General features: G+C 40.2%; 1 protein-coding gene across 4 annotated transcripts in view; it reads right to left on the reverse strand.

The window, feature by feature from the left end:
• Window positions 1–4,685: 4,685 nt before the first annotated feature.
• The window catches only part of DENND1B (DENN domain containing 1B), a 165,500-nt gene continuing 156,877 nt past the window's right edge, over window positions 4,686–13,308 (reverse strand). For all 4 annotated transcript variants that reach the window (XM_069022482.1, XM_069022481.1, XM_069022480.1 and 1 more), the window contains one exon: window positions 4,686–12,067. In XM_069022482.1, coding sequence (XP_068878583.1) covers window positions 11,516–12,067 — 552 coding nt within the window. In that variant the 3' untranslated portion in view covers window positions 4,686–11,515. The remainder of the gene's footprint in view (window positions 12,068–13,308) is intronic.

The following is a 13,308-nucleotide window of genomic DNA, read 5'->3' on the forward strand; positions in this document are numbered from 1 at the left end:
CTGTGGCAGCAGCCCCTGCACCAGGTGTGTTTGCAATGCCCAGGCAGTCAGGGCCCGGGGCAGCCTCGGGTTACAGAGCTGCTTTAGTCCCACAGAATAAACAACTGAGCGTCTCCCTCGCAGCTGGCACACAGATAACAGGAGTTCGGGTGTTACCCCTAGGTAATTGCACAATCGTTAGGCAGATTAGGGGAGTACAAATCTTCAGGGAACACGTGTGGAGCGTTCCCACGTATTTTTGCTTGGAGGACAGAACAGTTTAAACAAATAAATGCAGCTTTAGCTGCTTCTTATCCCCTCCTCAGCAAGCAGGGAGAGGATGCCCATGGGCATCCAGTGAGACAGGGCACCCTGCCTGTACCACAGCTACTTCAGGACCAGCCAGGAGCCCAAGAGTATTTTGGAGGAAAAAGCACCAGGCTCTCCTTCCTGGCTGCCTGCAGCACCACTGTGGGAACAGCGCTTCACAGCTTGCCTACAACGACCAAGAAACACCCACAAAAGGAGCAACCTGGACCCTCTCCCTCAGTTTCTGGCAGTGCATCCTCATGTGCTGGTGACTGCAGCTCTTCCAGAGATTTAAATATTCCCTTGGGCACAACCCTACATCAAGCAAGGGTCACTTAAAGCAAACCAGCAGTTTGGGACTTTCCTTCTGGAATGTATGAAACCTCAATGTCCTGTTGAACAAGCCCAGTGCCAAGCATTTTCTTCCAGAGGGATCCGTGGCAGGATCATAGACAACTGATAAACCTGACCCCAGGGAGAAGGAAGCTCCAGCAAGTTTTTGCACGAGAAATGAGCCCAACAGAGAAGGTGCAGATTTGCCTTTCAGGGCAGGCCAGTGCTGGCACAAGTGATTAAACCAGCCCCAGAGGAGATCATTCTGGTTTAGAACCATGGGTAACAGTGACCACTAGCCAGAAAAATATGTGGCTGCACTCAAGACCTACACAGACTAGGTTAGTTTGTGTTTGTCACTCAGTCCTGGGATGTATTTTTCTTGTGTAGCCTGCCTAAGATGTAGAAATTGCTTGTCAAATTTTATGACATTGGGGAGAAAAGAAGGGGAAAAAACCAATTACACAAATACTGGTCTGTTGACATTTAAAATGAGACAATGATGAGGATAAAAAAAAAAGGTTAAAAAAAAAAAATCCTGGGCCAGCAACCCAAAGGACCAAAGACAAATCACAAAATAGGATGCAACTAATTAGGCTGAAATGCCAACAATGTTCAGTATATCGTTCAAAGTATCTGCGGTGTCACACTGCTACCGTGACCCCCCATACAAATATGCCAAGGGGAGATGTAGAATAGGACTGAATCAGATAAATTAAATACAAATATTTTTAAATGACATTTTAATTTCTACCTCACCATTTTAACATTTTCGAAATTGTTAAATAAGCATGTCGCCTATTCTCAGAGCAGGCCAAATGTCAGATGTTTGTATGTATTATTCAGCTGAACATTTTAAGTACATAATCCTCCTCATTGCTAAACAGGTGGTACTATAGTAACAGGTTATTTTCTCAAAAGGAACAGTGAACAGAACACTGCTGACTCCATAAAGTGGTGTATTACTGAATGTGGAGCCAATGCAAGGGTAACTGAGCTGAGGTCTGTAGGCAAGACAGAACTTTCTGCTGTTATCTACAATTTCCAAAGCACATATCAAGGTGGAGTATCACAATTTAGCTGAGTTATTCATAGAATTATACACACCCAGAAATCAAACTTCTGTAGGCAAATGAGTATTGTGTAAGCTCTACATGGCAGAGAACATCTTTACTGTGTCTCATCCATGAAACTGAGTAGTTTAGGATTTAACAGCCAAACAGACCTAACAGGAAAAGCCTTGGAACTAAGTTAAGTAGATTCTTTTTAGGTCACACTGTACCTTTCCTTTTTAGAGTTGCATGGTGGGGTTTGTTGCCACTTTGTTCCCCATGTTTCAGTGACAATTATTTGAGAGAAGAAGTGGACCCAAAAATAAAAAATTAGTGGAGCAGTACACCATCAGAAGCCCAGCCCTTCGACTTTCAGGAGGAATGTGAAACAGGCAGTCACAGAAAGGAAATAATATACAGCCCATAGCATATTCCAAATGTGCTTCCCAAATTTTGCTTTTAGAACTAGTACTTGTTTATATTTCATATAGAATTTCCAACAGGATTGACTGCCTCTGGGCTTTTGAAGTGCAAGAAGCTGTTAGCATTTTTTTCTGACTGGTGAAAACCTGCAGACTGACTCTACTCTGCTTTATCAGAATACCAGTAAACCCACAACAACACTCCAGGCATTGCTTAGGTTTTTGTTGTTGTTATTGCTTGTCACATCAAATAAAAATCTAAATCCCTGAATTTGATAAAGTTACTTTTCATTTTGTAAACATGAGGTTAACACACAGTGAGTCCTGGAATGAAAATGAAATGCTTTGTCCATCATTCAGGATCGGCTGCAGCTGCACTGTGTCAAAGCAAAAGTGAGTTGCAAAAGCAATTCTCATCTGCTTTTGAAGCACAACCAACCAAGAAGTTACTAATGAAGAGGAGAGTTTCTGATTTCTCCTCCTAAGTAAGTGCCCAGTAAAACAGAGCTTTGAGCTGCATTTTTCCCTCAAACGACACAACTCCTAATACAGCCAGCTTTTGTACCCAGGGTGCTATCATGTGGCTGCTACACCAAACCCCTCAGAGTTTTTCACAAACACTTGGTATTGTATCGACAGGATGCTGTACCATCTGTGTAAAATCTGCCAACTTAGAGTACCTTTTATTACCTCCTTCTCCTTCTCAAGAATTTAACTCAAACATCCACAGAAGGCAACTTGCAACCACACTCTCAGTGCTTTCAGAAAAAAAACTAAGGAAAGCAGGTGAACTTTACCTGAAAGACTTCATACCTTCCACTCCTTCTGCAAAGATTGCTTTTCTAATGTCCTCAATTGACTCATAACCTGGATCTATGACAAAAACTTTGTTTTCACAGCTGTCATTTTAACAGCTGAATAAATGTGGGCATATCTACTGGAAAATCAAAGAAATGACTGCAAGATGTACTATGCTTCATCTAGCAATGAGGACCCCTTTGCTACCACTCTTCACAGCTGGTATCACTCTTCTGGCTGCAGTAAGCTAGCACAGGTCTAATGGCAAGTGTTAAAATCACACCCTCACTTTTCTGTACCAAGATAATTTGTAGTTTTCTCATCAGTTGTGGATTGACTGTATAAATATTGAAACCACAGTCTCTGTGGTTTGCATAAGATATCAAAATGCTTTTAATTTAGAAGAGTGAATCACAAATCAGATTATGCTGCATAGCCATTTAATGGGAAATTCTAGCTGAATTACAGCCATACACCTGCAACTACATTAAAAAGCTTCTGTGAGAAGCTTCTCCCATGTCTGGTGGAGTCAATGCCAGCCGGCTCCAGGACAGACCCACAGCTGGCCAAGGCTGAGCTGATCAGCCACAGTGGCAGCACCTCTGGGATAACAGCTAAGGGGGGAAGCACCCTGTGCAATAGCAGCTGAGAGAGAGAAGAGAGAGTAAGAGAAAGAAGCAGCTCTAAAGACATCAAGGTCAGTGAGAAGGGAGGGACAGGAGCTGCTCCAGGAGGTGCTCCAGGCACCAGAGCTGAGATTCCCCTGCAGCCCAAGGTGCAGCCCAAGGTGAGGCAGCTGTGCCTCTGCAGCCTAGAGAGGTCCATGGGGAGCAGAGATCCACCCACAGCCCATGGAAGAGCTCCTCCATGCTGGAGCTGGGGAGAACCAGGAGCCCTCCCCCTGAGAAGGATGGAGCAGCAGAGACCAGCCAGGGTGAGCTAACTCCTTACAGGTTCTTGAGCCCACCTAAGTTACAACTGAAACCCACCTTCATTTTACTCCTGATTGCCACCAAAGCCAAGAGGGGCTTTCTGCAGCAGCCTCTCCCCAGCAGCAGCAGCAAGGACAGGGGATGAAGGAGGTCACCAGCTGTGCCAGTGGGCCACACGGCCCAACAGGGCCACCAGGTGCCAGAGGGGCCAGAGCCAGGCCCGAGGGGAGCAGGGCAGGAAGAGCAGGGGGTGTCAGGAGCAGGTTTCCAAAAAGGGGAGGTCCCAGCACCTCTCAGCAGCACAGTCTGACCCCTCATCATATCCCACCACAGCTACCACAGGAGGTTGGGCACCCCTTCTCCCTCACCAGCAAGATCCCCAAGAGCTCTCTGACAGTACTTGGCTGAACAGTACGGAAATACTTGGTGCTATCACAATTATTGTTACTTTTTCTAACATCTAATGTGAAAGGTTCAAACCACAGCACCCATCAGTTATTATTACTGTACCTTCTGCTCACAGTCTCTCCTTAATATGTAAATTTCATAACCTATGAAGTAAGATAATATATCTACTTTTTCAGCAATAACGTGAAGATCTAGAGGCCAAGAAAAGCCGTTTAACAAAAAGGAATGATTAGCTAAGGTTTTTAAAAGATGCAAAATACCACTGGAATTTCAAAGGACATCAACATTTAACATTTGCACTAATCAATTCATTATTGCACTCAAACACATTTTGCTTTCTCTGTATTTGAGAAAGTGAAATGATCATTGAGAAAAACTTCCAAAATAATACAGTATATGCATAAAAATGCTGCTCAGATCAACCCATCAAACAAGAACCTGCACAACCCAAGGAATTTTGGTATTGTTAAATTTTATTTTATAGTACAGTGTTGGGCACTTTATGGTAATGTGGAATTCACTGAAAACTTCTACTGACGCCACAAACTTTGGAAGGAAAAAGAAAAAACAAACCACACCACACATCACAGCTCATTTAATACATCTAGACAGTGCACTACTAACAGTAGTCTAAGGTCTGAATTACAGTTCTCGAGGTGGCTTTGAACAGTAGTCCAGAAGGTGCAAAAGCATGGAGTAAATTTTGGCTCTAGTTTTGTTAAAAGGTCAGTAACTAACAAAAATTTTTAAACTGTAAGGACAGTGCTGGTTGTTTGGTGTGTGGGTTTTTTTAATCTCTAAATTAAAAATTTCAATAACATCTCAATGTGTCCTGTACTTTATGCCTCTCCTTCAAGTATTAAAGGCTCACAATAAGGGCCATTATTGGGAACAGTTTTCAACAGGCACTAAAGAAATGTTCTGAAAAAAAAAATAAATTAGAAGCATCAAGATACATAATGTTGCTTTGTTCCATGTCCATGTCCTATGAGGCATTTCTCATCATATCTGACACAGATTTAAAAATAACAAACACAAATTGTCAGTTTGCCAAACAACTAAGCATTTTAAATTGCCCTTCCTCCTCAAAAATCATGAAGTAACAGACATGATGTGCTTGTGTGCAAGCTGCACCAAGATTAGCTCTTCCACAGTGCTTTATTGCCTCATTCAAGTATATTAATTTAAAGAAGGTCTCAAAGAAAAACCAAAGGTTAAAAGAAAATGTACAACAATATACAAAGAAATTAATTTACAAAAACTTAAAAGGACACTGGCAACATTAGTAGATATTTTAAGTAATGACTTATGATAATTAGGGATGTCACAAACTAAATTCTTGTGGTCATCGCGATGAACTCTCACCTCATTGCTGGTCCTGAAAAGCAATGCTTAACACCTCAACTTTTTATCCATGATAAACAAGTGATCAAAGTATAAACTAAACATCATAAATGCTAATAGTTAACCTTACTTCAATTTAAACAGGTTTTACTTTAAGAGTTAACTGGAACTACTGGTATGTGAACATTGGCTTAGGCCTCATTATTTCTACAGAATGTGACATCCATAATCACTCCCAGTCACTGGAAATATACATTTGCTTCATTAGAATATATTTCTTCATGTTTTTATCATACAACCATATTTCAAAGCTACATGTAATTCTACACATTTCTAAAAAATACAATTTCATGGATCTGCATGAAAGCAGATGTGCACTACTAAATTAATTTGAAACAAGGAGAAATATTGCACAAAATTCACTGAAGATTTGAAAGTCAACACATTTCCCCCTCCCAACCAAGTTGCTCCCTTATTTTTAACAGAAAGAATGTTAATTCACACAGAATTGTAATAAACGTTAATGTATTTGAACTCAACTTATTTTCCAAATGCTAATACTGTTACTGGATTCTAAATACAAGTGTTGTTAGTATTGACCTGTGTAATAGTACAATTTGAGTACCCTTTACTACAGTAAACCTTGGAGTAACTTCCAGCTGCGTTACCTGTTTCATACTCCAACCCAGCAGAGGATGGCAATGGCCCTGCCACCTGCGTGGGTTGTGGATGGCCCTCTAGACTGAGGTGGCTGTGGACTCACCAGGAAACTCTACAAGAATAAGTGAAGCAGCTTTCAAAAAGAGCTGTCAAGTGCTTTCAACTGGCCACTGACTGAAACTGCGGAACAGATACTGCAAAACGAATCAAGGAAGGTTTTGCACAAACAAACCGTATCATCCCTTTCCATTCCTTTATTTTCAACACCCAGAGGAACATGAATTCTAGGCCAGCTGTGGTCCATGCTCCTGGGGTGAAGATGAGGACATGTTCTGGTCAGCTCAGATTCTGCTAACAAGTAAACAGCACCTGGCAGAGACAGACACGCCTAATAGCAGCAAAGTTACCAAAGTCACATCACCATTCATACTGGTTTTGCTGGTGCAATTATTTCTACATTCATTCTTCACAGATTTACTGCAACACCACAGGAACAGACAGCCTTCACCATCCTGAGCTTTGCAATAAGGAAGCTGCTTGCCTCAGGCTTAATTTTATTGGCCACATTTGTTTAGCCTGAAATTTCAGGCTGTTGGGAACACACTGGCTGGAGTCTCACAGCACCTGGACTAGAGGCTGGTGCCAAGGAGAGGATGCTAACTCCTTGGAAATAAAGCTCCTCTTGAACTCTCCCTGTGGAGTCAGGGAGGTCCATGGTTAGGGGTTCTTCCTGCAGGACAGGGTACAGTCAGGATTACACAGGGGGCATCTGCAAAAGGGCCTTATGCTGGCACTTGATTATTGCATGAAATGTTTCTTTGATTACTTACATGCATAGAGAAAGTATTTTAGATGCTCCTAGCAATTCTATTAGACAGCTGCACCAACCAAAGATTGTTCTGTAGGACTGAATGTGATTGACTGTAGGTGGATGAAGAGAAGCTGTTTTAAAACCTGGTTTAACTGTTCTTTTGCCTAGACTTTACATTGGTTACAAGAACACAAGGTTGTAAACTAGCTCATCCTAAAACCTGAAAAGACATCTAAAACAGAATTTTAAGGTCTAAAACACTCTTCTAATAGATTGGGTGGGATTTTCAGAAGCACCCAGCATTTGTCTTAAACTCTGCCTGAAGTCTGTGTTACAATGCCTGAGAGGGGACTTCAGCCAGTGCCGAGAGTTTCTGATGATCCCACCCCAACAGCAGCACCACTGAAATGCTAAATGACAAGGAAGGGTTCAGTCAACAAGTTCTATGACAACTTCTACAACTACATTTTTTTCTTCAGAACAAGTCTATTTTTCAGAACTACATGATGCCCAAATATGTGAGATGGAAGAGCAAACCACTGCCTATTCTACACAGACTGCCCTCTGCATGCATAGAGGGTGGGTAGGGATCACCTCTGCATCCACAGTCCTTCCCTGAATACCTGCAGTTTTCCACGTTACATCTCTGTACACATGACTGGGAAGGCTTGGACTGGGACAACATATTATCCATTCTGCAAATCCCACAGGGGGTTAACTCCACAGGCAATATGACTTTTGCCTATATGACTGAGCTGGAACCACTGTAACTGAGCTAGAACTGAAATCTGGATTTCTTCAAAGTTACTATCCCTCCTGTGGGCTTCCAGGCTTCACCACACCGGAACAAGCCAGGAATCCCTTTCTCCTTCCACTGCCCTTACTTTTTCCTCCCAAACCAGATGAGTGATACGGCTCATTTCAGGCAGACATCTATGCAAAATAACCTCAAAAACATTAATTTCAAGTCCTAATCTGACTTTCTACATCGGAAATTTGTTCCTATGTGTAAGTAACAGACCACAAAGCTTAATCAAATAAGCTGGTATCTCCCTTAAACAGGAGAGATGGGAAGATTTTTGAGATCCTGAAGAAAAGAGATGCCTCTGAAGAAGACTACAGGAGCTCTGACTGAGCAGAATTCAGTTCTCACCAGTAGCTGGTGATCAGTGTTGATGATTTTCAAAGACACTAGAAGGATTTCCACAAGTAAGAAGCATACAAGTATAAAACTTGCAAAGTACTGGACCTGGAAAATTTATCTTAATATAGAACCCAATGTGGTAATAAAAATACTGCATATGCAGCCAGTGAACAGTTTTATATTATCACAAGGACAGAGAACAAGTGTTGAACCAGTAATATCAGTTTGGACTCATCTATTTGGTAACTGGCAATTCTATTTAAATAAGGCACAAATATTAGCCTTTTTAAAAGATCACTGATAGTAAGTGGAAAAGGATTCTGTATATTACAGAGTAAAAAATGTACCTACAGTTAAAATCAACATATATATAAGACTAAGCTATTTCTGAACCCATACAAGGTTCAAAACCAAAAAAGACATACTATTTAATGAGTGTAAACAAACTATGGGCTTTGTAAATAGTAAGGAAACAATGCAGCATAAGCACAGAAACATTTTGACTGAAATTAAAATAATTCTAAGTTGAATGTTACCATCTTTTATTTAATCTGTTTACTTCTTTTCAGCCTGCATTTTCACTCCATGAAGGCAGGAATTATTACTACAATGCCTCAATTTTGAAAGATTCCACTATTAAACTTTCAATTTTATGATCCTTATAAAAACTATAAGAATACTGGCAGTCTCACATGGCTTCCATATTTATTCCACAAAGCTGAGAATGGGACAACCTATGTGATTATTTGTTCAGTGTCTAACTCTCATGTAAAGCCAGTAAGATTTATGACTGTACTAGAGACTCATTTTTGAAAACCATTTTCTGGCAGCATTCCTGGACTTAGGTGTTTGATTGTTTTGAAAGTAATGATGGCCATCATTTCCATTTTTTTTCTATTTCACTCCTTAAGACATCGATACTGTTCACTATCTTTAATAAATGAAGAAAACAAAGCCACTTAGATTGAACCATGGACAGAAACATCATGTGAGATGCAGAGGAAAAGAAAACATGAATCTTGAAATTCTCATCACAAAACACAAGGAGATCAAAGAGAAGGAGTGAGAAGTGCTACAAGAACAAAAACCTGTGTATTGCCTGTCTTCTCTTAGACACAATTGCAGCACTATGCTTGGGCAATGTTTAGTACCAGCAAGGGAGAAGAATGGCTTCTATCAAGTCATTAATGCCAGCTTTAAACAAGGAACCATGAGGTTGCTCTGGAGCTTTGTCATCTGAACAGGACATGAGCCACCTGGTCTGACCACCTGGAAAGCTGAGAGTGAAGATCTTTATTACTTTTATGATACTTTCAACTTTTAATAGTGCAAAATATTTTTCCAAATAACATTTTTTGTTATTAAAAAAGTCCACAACATATCATGTTGATGCACAAGAGGAAACCAAAGGATAAACAAATAGTTTGGTGTACAGACCTCTGGATGTACAACTGCTAGCTCTGGAACAGAGATTCCCCAGCAATGCCCTCTGGAATGTTCATGCTCAATCAGACACAGATATTTCTGCAAAATTTGCACTTTTACAACCTTTTAGCTCTGTTGCTTTGATTAAAAAAATTAATTCTGGAGGCTCATCCTCAGTGGCAAGTACTGGCCCTTCTCATTCTGGAACAAGCTGAAACTTTGTGCTAACAAACCCCAGGTCTGACTATACTGAGTCTCTCTGCTGAGGTTTCAAACAGTGCCTCTGCCATAATATGGAGCAATTCCCTTAGGTCAGCTGCCTTGTAAGAAAGCAGCCAAAAAGACCCTTTCCATTTGTGTCAGCCAGAAGGAAAATGAGTTAATAAATCTCAGTGAGGCAACCGATATGAAACTCTGCTGCAAACTACTATTAAGGTACTAAAGCACAATCTGATCCAAGTACTGACCCCAGCAATGCACTCACTCAGGCCTAGGCTGAGATTAAGAGAAATCATTCAAGCCAAAGAGGGAAAGAAAGAAAAAAGGCTTCATGACTTAGAAGAGCAGCAGAACATTCTTCTCAGGCAGGGTTCATTTTATATCCGTGCTATTTCTACTAACTGCACCACAAATATCCCTCAAAGCTGACGATCCCAATCTGCTGAAACTGATTAATTGTCTTTTCTGTCCTAAGCTGTTTGTAGAGACAAGGTATGCATGATGAGGTGGAAAAAGAAAAGAGGAAGAAAATTTTAAAAATGAAAGAGCTGCTCCATAGAGCATTAAAAATTTTCAGACTTTAAATATCCAAATATTCGTCAGGAACACTGCCAGAAGGAGGACAAATGTTTGTTCTAAATACAATATACATCAGGACCATTTATTCTCCTTCACTGAATTTAGAAAGAAGGTTTTGGTTGTTAACTTGGCTAAAATGAGAGTTGGATACATGCAGTCTCAAACTCGGTCTATAATTTTAGCTTTCTAGTGTTACAAATTAGGCACAAATTAGTTTTCCAACTATTAAACTGCAGAAAATAAAAAATAATAGAAATCTATCAATTCCACTTACACTTTTCTTTCTGAGAATTTTTAGATGAATTAGTCTACCTAGGGAAACTGGATAATGTGTCTTTAAAGTGTCTTAGTTGTAAACAGGAGTCAATAAATGTCACATTATAATTCAGCACTTCATGTACTTTATAGAAGAGAGAAAACCACGTGCTACCTTTTTGAAGTCTGGAAGACAGAGCCACAGTTTTAGTTTGGAGTAAGTTCCAAGTTATATTCACAAGAAATTCCTTAATGTAAAAAAAGTCTCCTCCCCTCCCCCACTACCTTTGCTGAAGCAAATTCCTGCCATGGAAAATCATTATTGCTGTTTTGTAGATTTGCATTCATTTTCTAAGATAGTTAAACCTCTTCCCAAAAGATTAAGGCAATTATTATTCATTACAAATATTAACATTAGTACATTTCAGACAAATCAGATTGCTTGGTTCATTTCATGCTTAATGGGATTAACATAGTACCTTCAAAACCTGGCTACCTTTAGGCGACACCCTTCCTGCTGCTTAGAGGAAGCAAATGCTAGGAAGCACCATACACTTGCTGTATTTTTAACACAGAGACTAACTAGTACCTGATTTAAGAGTGCATTCATATATTTAGCTCCATTTTGTGGACCTAACTACAGCCAACAAATGAACTGAGTAAACGTAGAAGCAGACGTCCAATGGCAGAAAATGCATACTCAACTGAAGAGAATTATTTCTATGACTGAAGACCTCTTATTCCTTTTCATTTTTTGGTTATCATGTTATATGGAGTTACATGGAGTCCTGAGTAGTCTCCCTTTAACTTCTGATGGGAGTCAAGTTTCTCTTCTCATACTTTTCTTACGTTTTATTTCCACTGCTACTGCTGGATAAGCTATCCTTTGAAATATTTAAACCATAGTGAAACGCAGAATTCAGTTTACATAATGACACCACTTCTTGAAGAAGTCCACCTTCTTCTGGAGTTTCATCTCCTTCCTTACCACCTTTCTCCCAAGGGACCAGAACTGATGGCTGTTGAGCAAGACCTCCTGGGAGCTGATCTTCTGAGGTATTGCTTAGTGTTTCACTAGGCTTTGCATACTGACAGGAAGAAAAGCCTGCTTTGAAACTTTCTAGGGAAGTAAACTGGGCACTTGGTCGTACTGGAGATAGGGATGTCATACTAGTGGTGTCCATCTTGTCAGTAGTAAAGGTTTTGCCACTCTTTTCTTCTTCCAGCCTTGAGAGAGATTCTCTCTGGCCATCAGAAGCAACTTGCTTCCTTGGCGACGGGGGGAGCTGCTTCCCATGGAGGACACTGTCATCCTGGCCGAGGTTCCAGTCTGCCTGGTCATTAGCACAGCTGCAGAGCAGGGTAAGGTTGCTCTCACTAGGTGCATTTGACTTGTTCTGAAAGAAAAAAACGTGTTTATAGTTTATAGTTAATGTCACAAGAAACATCTCTACACTGGCATATTTGAAACACAAGTATTGGAAGGGATTTTGTATATTCCTAAATCATGGATTCCCTTTGGGGCTCAGTGTTACAAAACAACTATCCCAGACACAATGCAAGGCCAAGTGTTTTTACATTTCCACACAGAACACTGTCTCTCAGCCTAAGGACTGCCTGGTACAGAGGAAGAATTTCTGTCTCCTCTGTCCATTCAGTCTTGGCACAAGCAGTTTTGACAGTGAACAAAGACACACTTTTCTCATTTGTACCCACAATATGAGAGGGAAGGGGACTAAAACTAAAACCAGATGGCATTTCCTCTTTGCTTCAGTAATTAATTATACCAACTTTCAATATTAAAGTTCTTTGGTCAAACAAAACTAGGCATTTTATTAATCTAACCCCTGTGTGACACTCATAATATAAAATTTTACAAGCTTTATAAATATTTGCATCAGTATTCGCTGCTGCAGTAACAAATCTTCTACTATAGGATCCCTTTCAGCAAAAGTAAGTGTTGGATGGCTGATATGTGCTGGAATTAAATGCTTTTAAAAACACTAATGCTTTTTTGGTTAATACCACAGCAGTGACTTGGTGAGGGTTTTAAAATTTGCAGGCAAGCAGTGTGTTTACACTAAAGGAGCAGTGCAAGTCTACCTAAAATAGGAACAAGGAGCCCTCTTAGAAAACTCTGGAGTACTATTCTAGCAGTGTTTCAGGTGCAATTACCACCTGGATCCCATAACTTAAATCAAGAAGGAAACATCACCATATCACTATGACTATAGTGTCTGAGGCTACAAGGTGAAAATGAAAATGCCTTCTAAACTGCATTGAAAAATCCTAAATCAGCTCAAGGCCTAACAGATTTAACAGCAAAAAAAAAAGAAAAAGAAATATATATATATAAATATGATTTCTATTATAGAAATATAATATTAAACTATTTGATTAAGTAAATTATTAAACTATTCATAGCTCTCTATGTCGTTACTGCTTTAAGGGAAAAATACCGTTCCAAGATGACTTAGTAACCTGGACAATTTCTTGGCTGGTGAAAAACCACCATGCAGTGGCCAGCATGAGTGTACTGTTATGTAGCCCTAGGAAGACACACTGGCAATTCTAAGGACTGTGCTGCAGTGTCTGAGTTGCATGTTGTTCATTCCACAAGCAGGAGTCCACTGTAAAT

The sequence above is a fragment of the Aphelocoma coerulescens genome, chromosome 8 (genome assembly GCF_041296385.1).
Source record: "Aphelocoma coerulescens isolate FSJ_1873_10779 chromosome 8, UR_Acoe_1.0, whole genome shotgun sequence".
NCBI classification, from domain to species: Eukaryota; Metazoa; Chordata; class Aves; order Passeriformes; family Corvidae; genus Aphelocoma; species Aphelocoma coerulescens.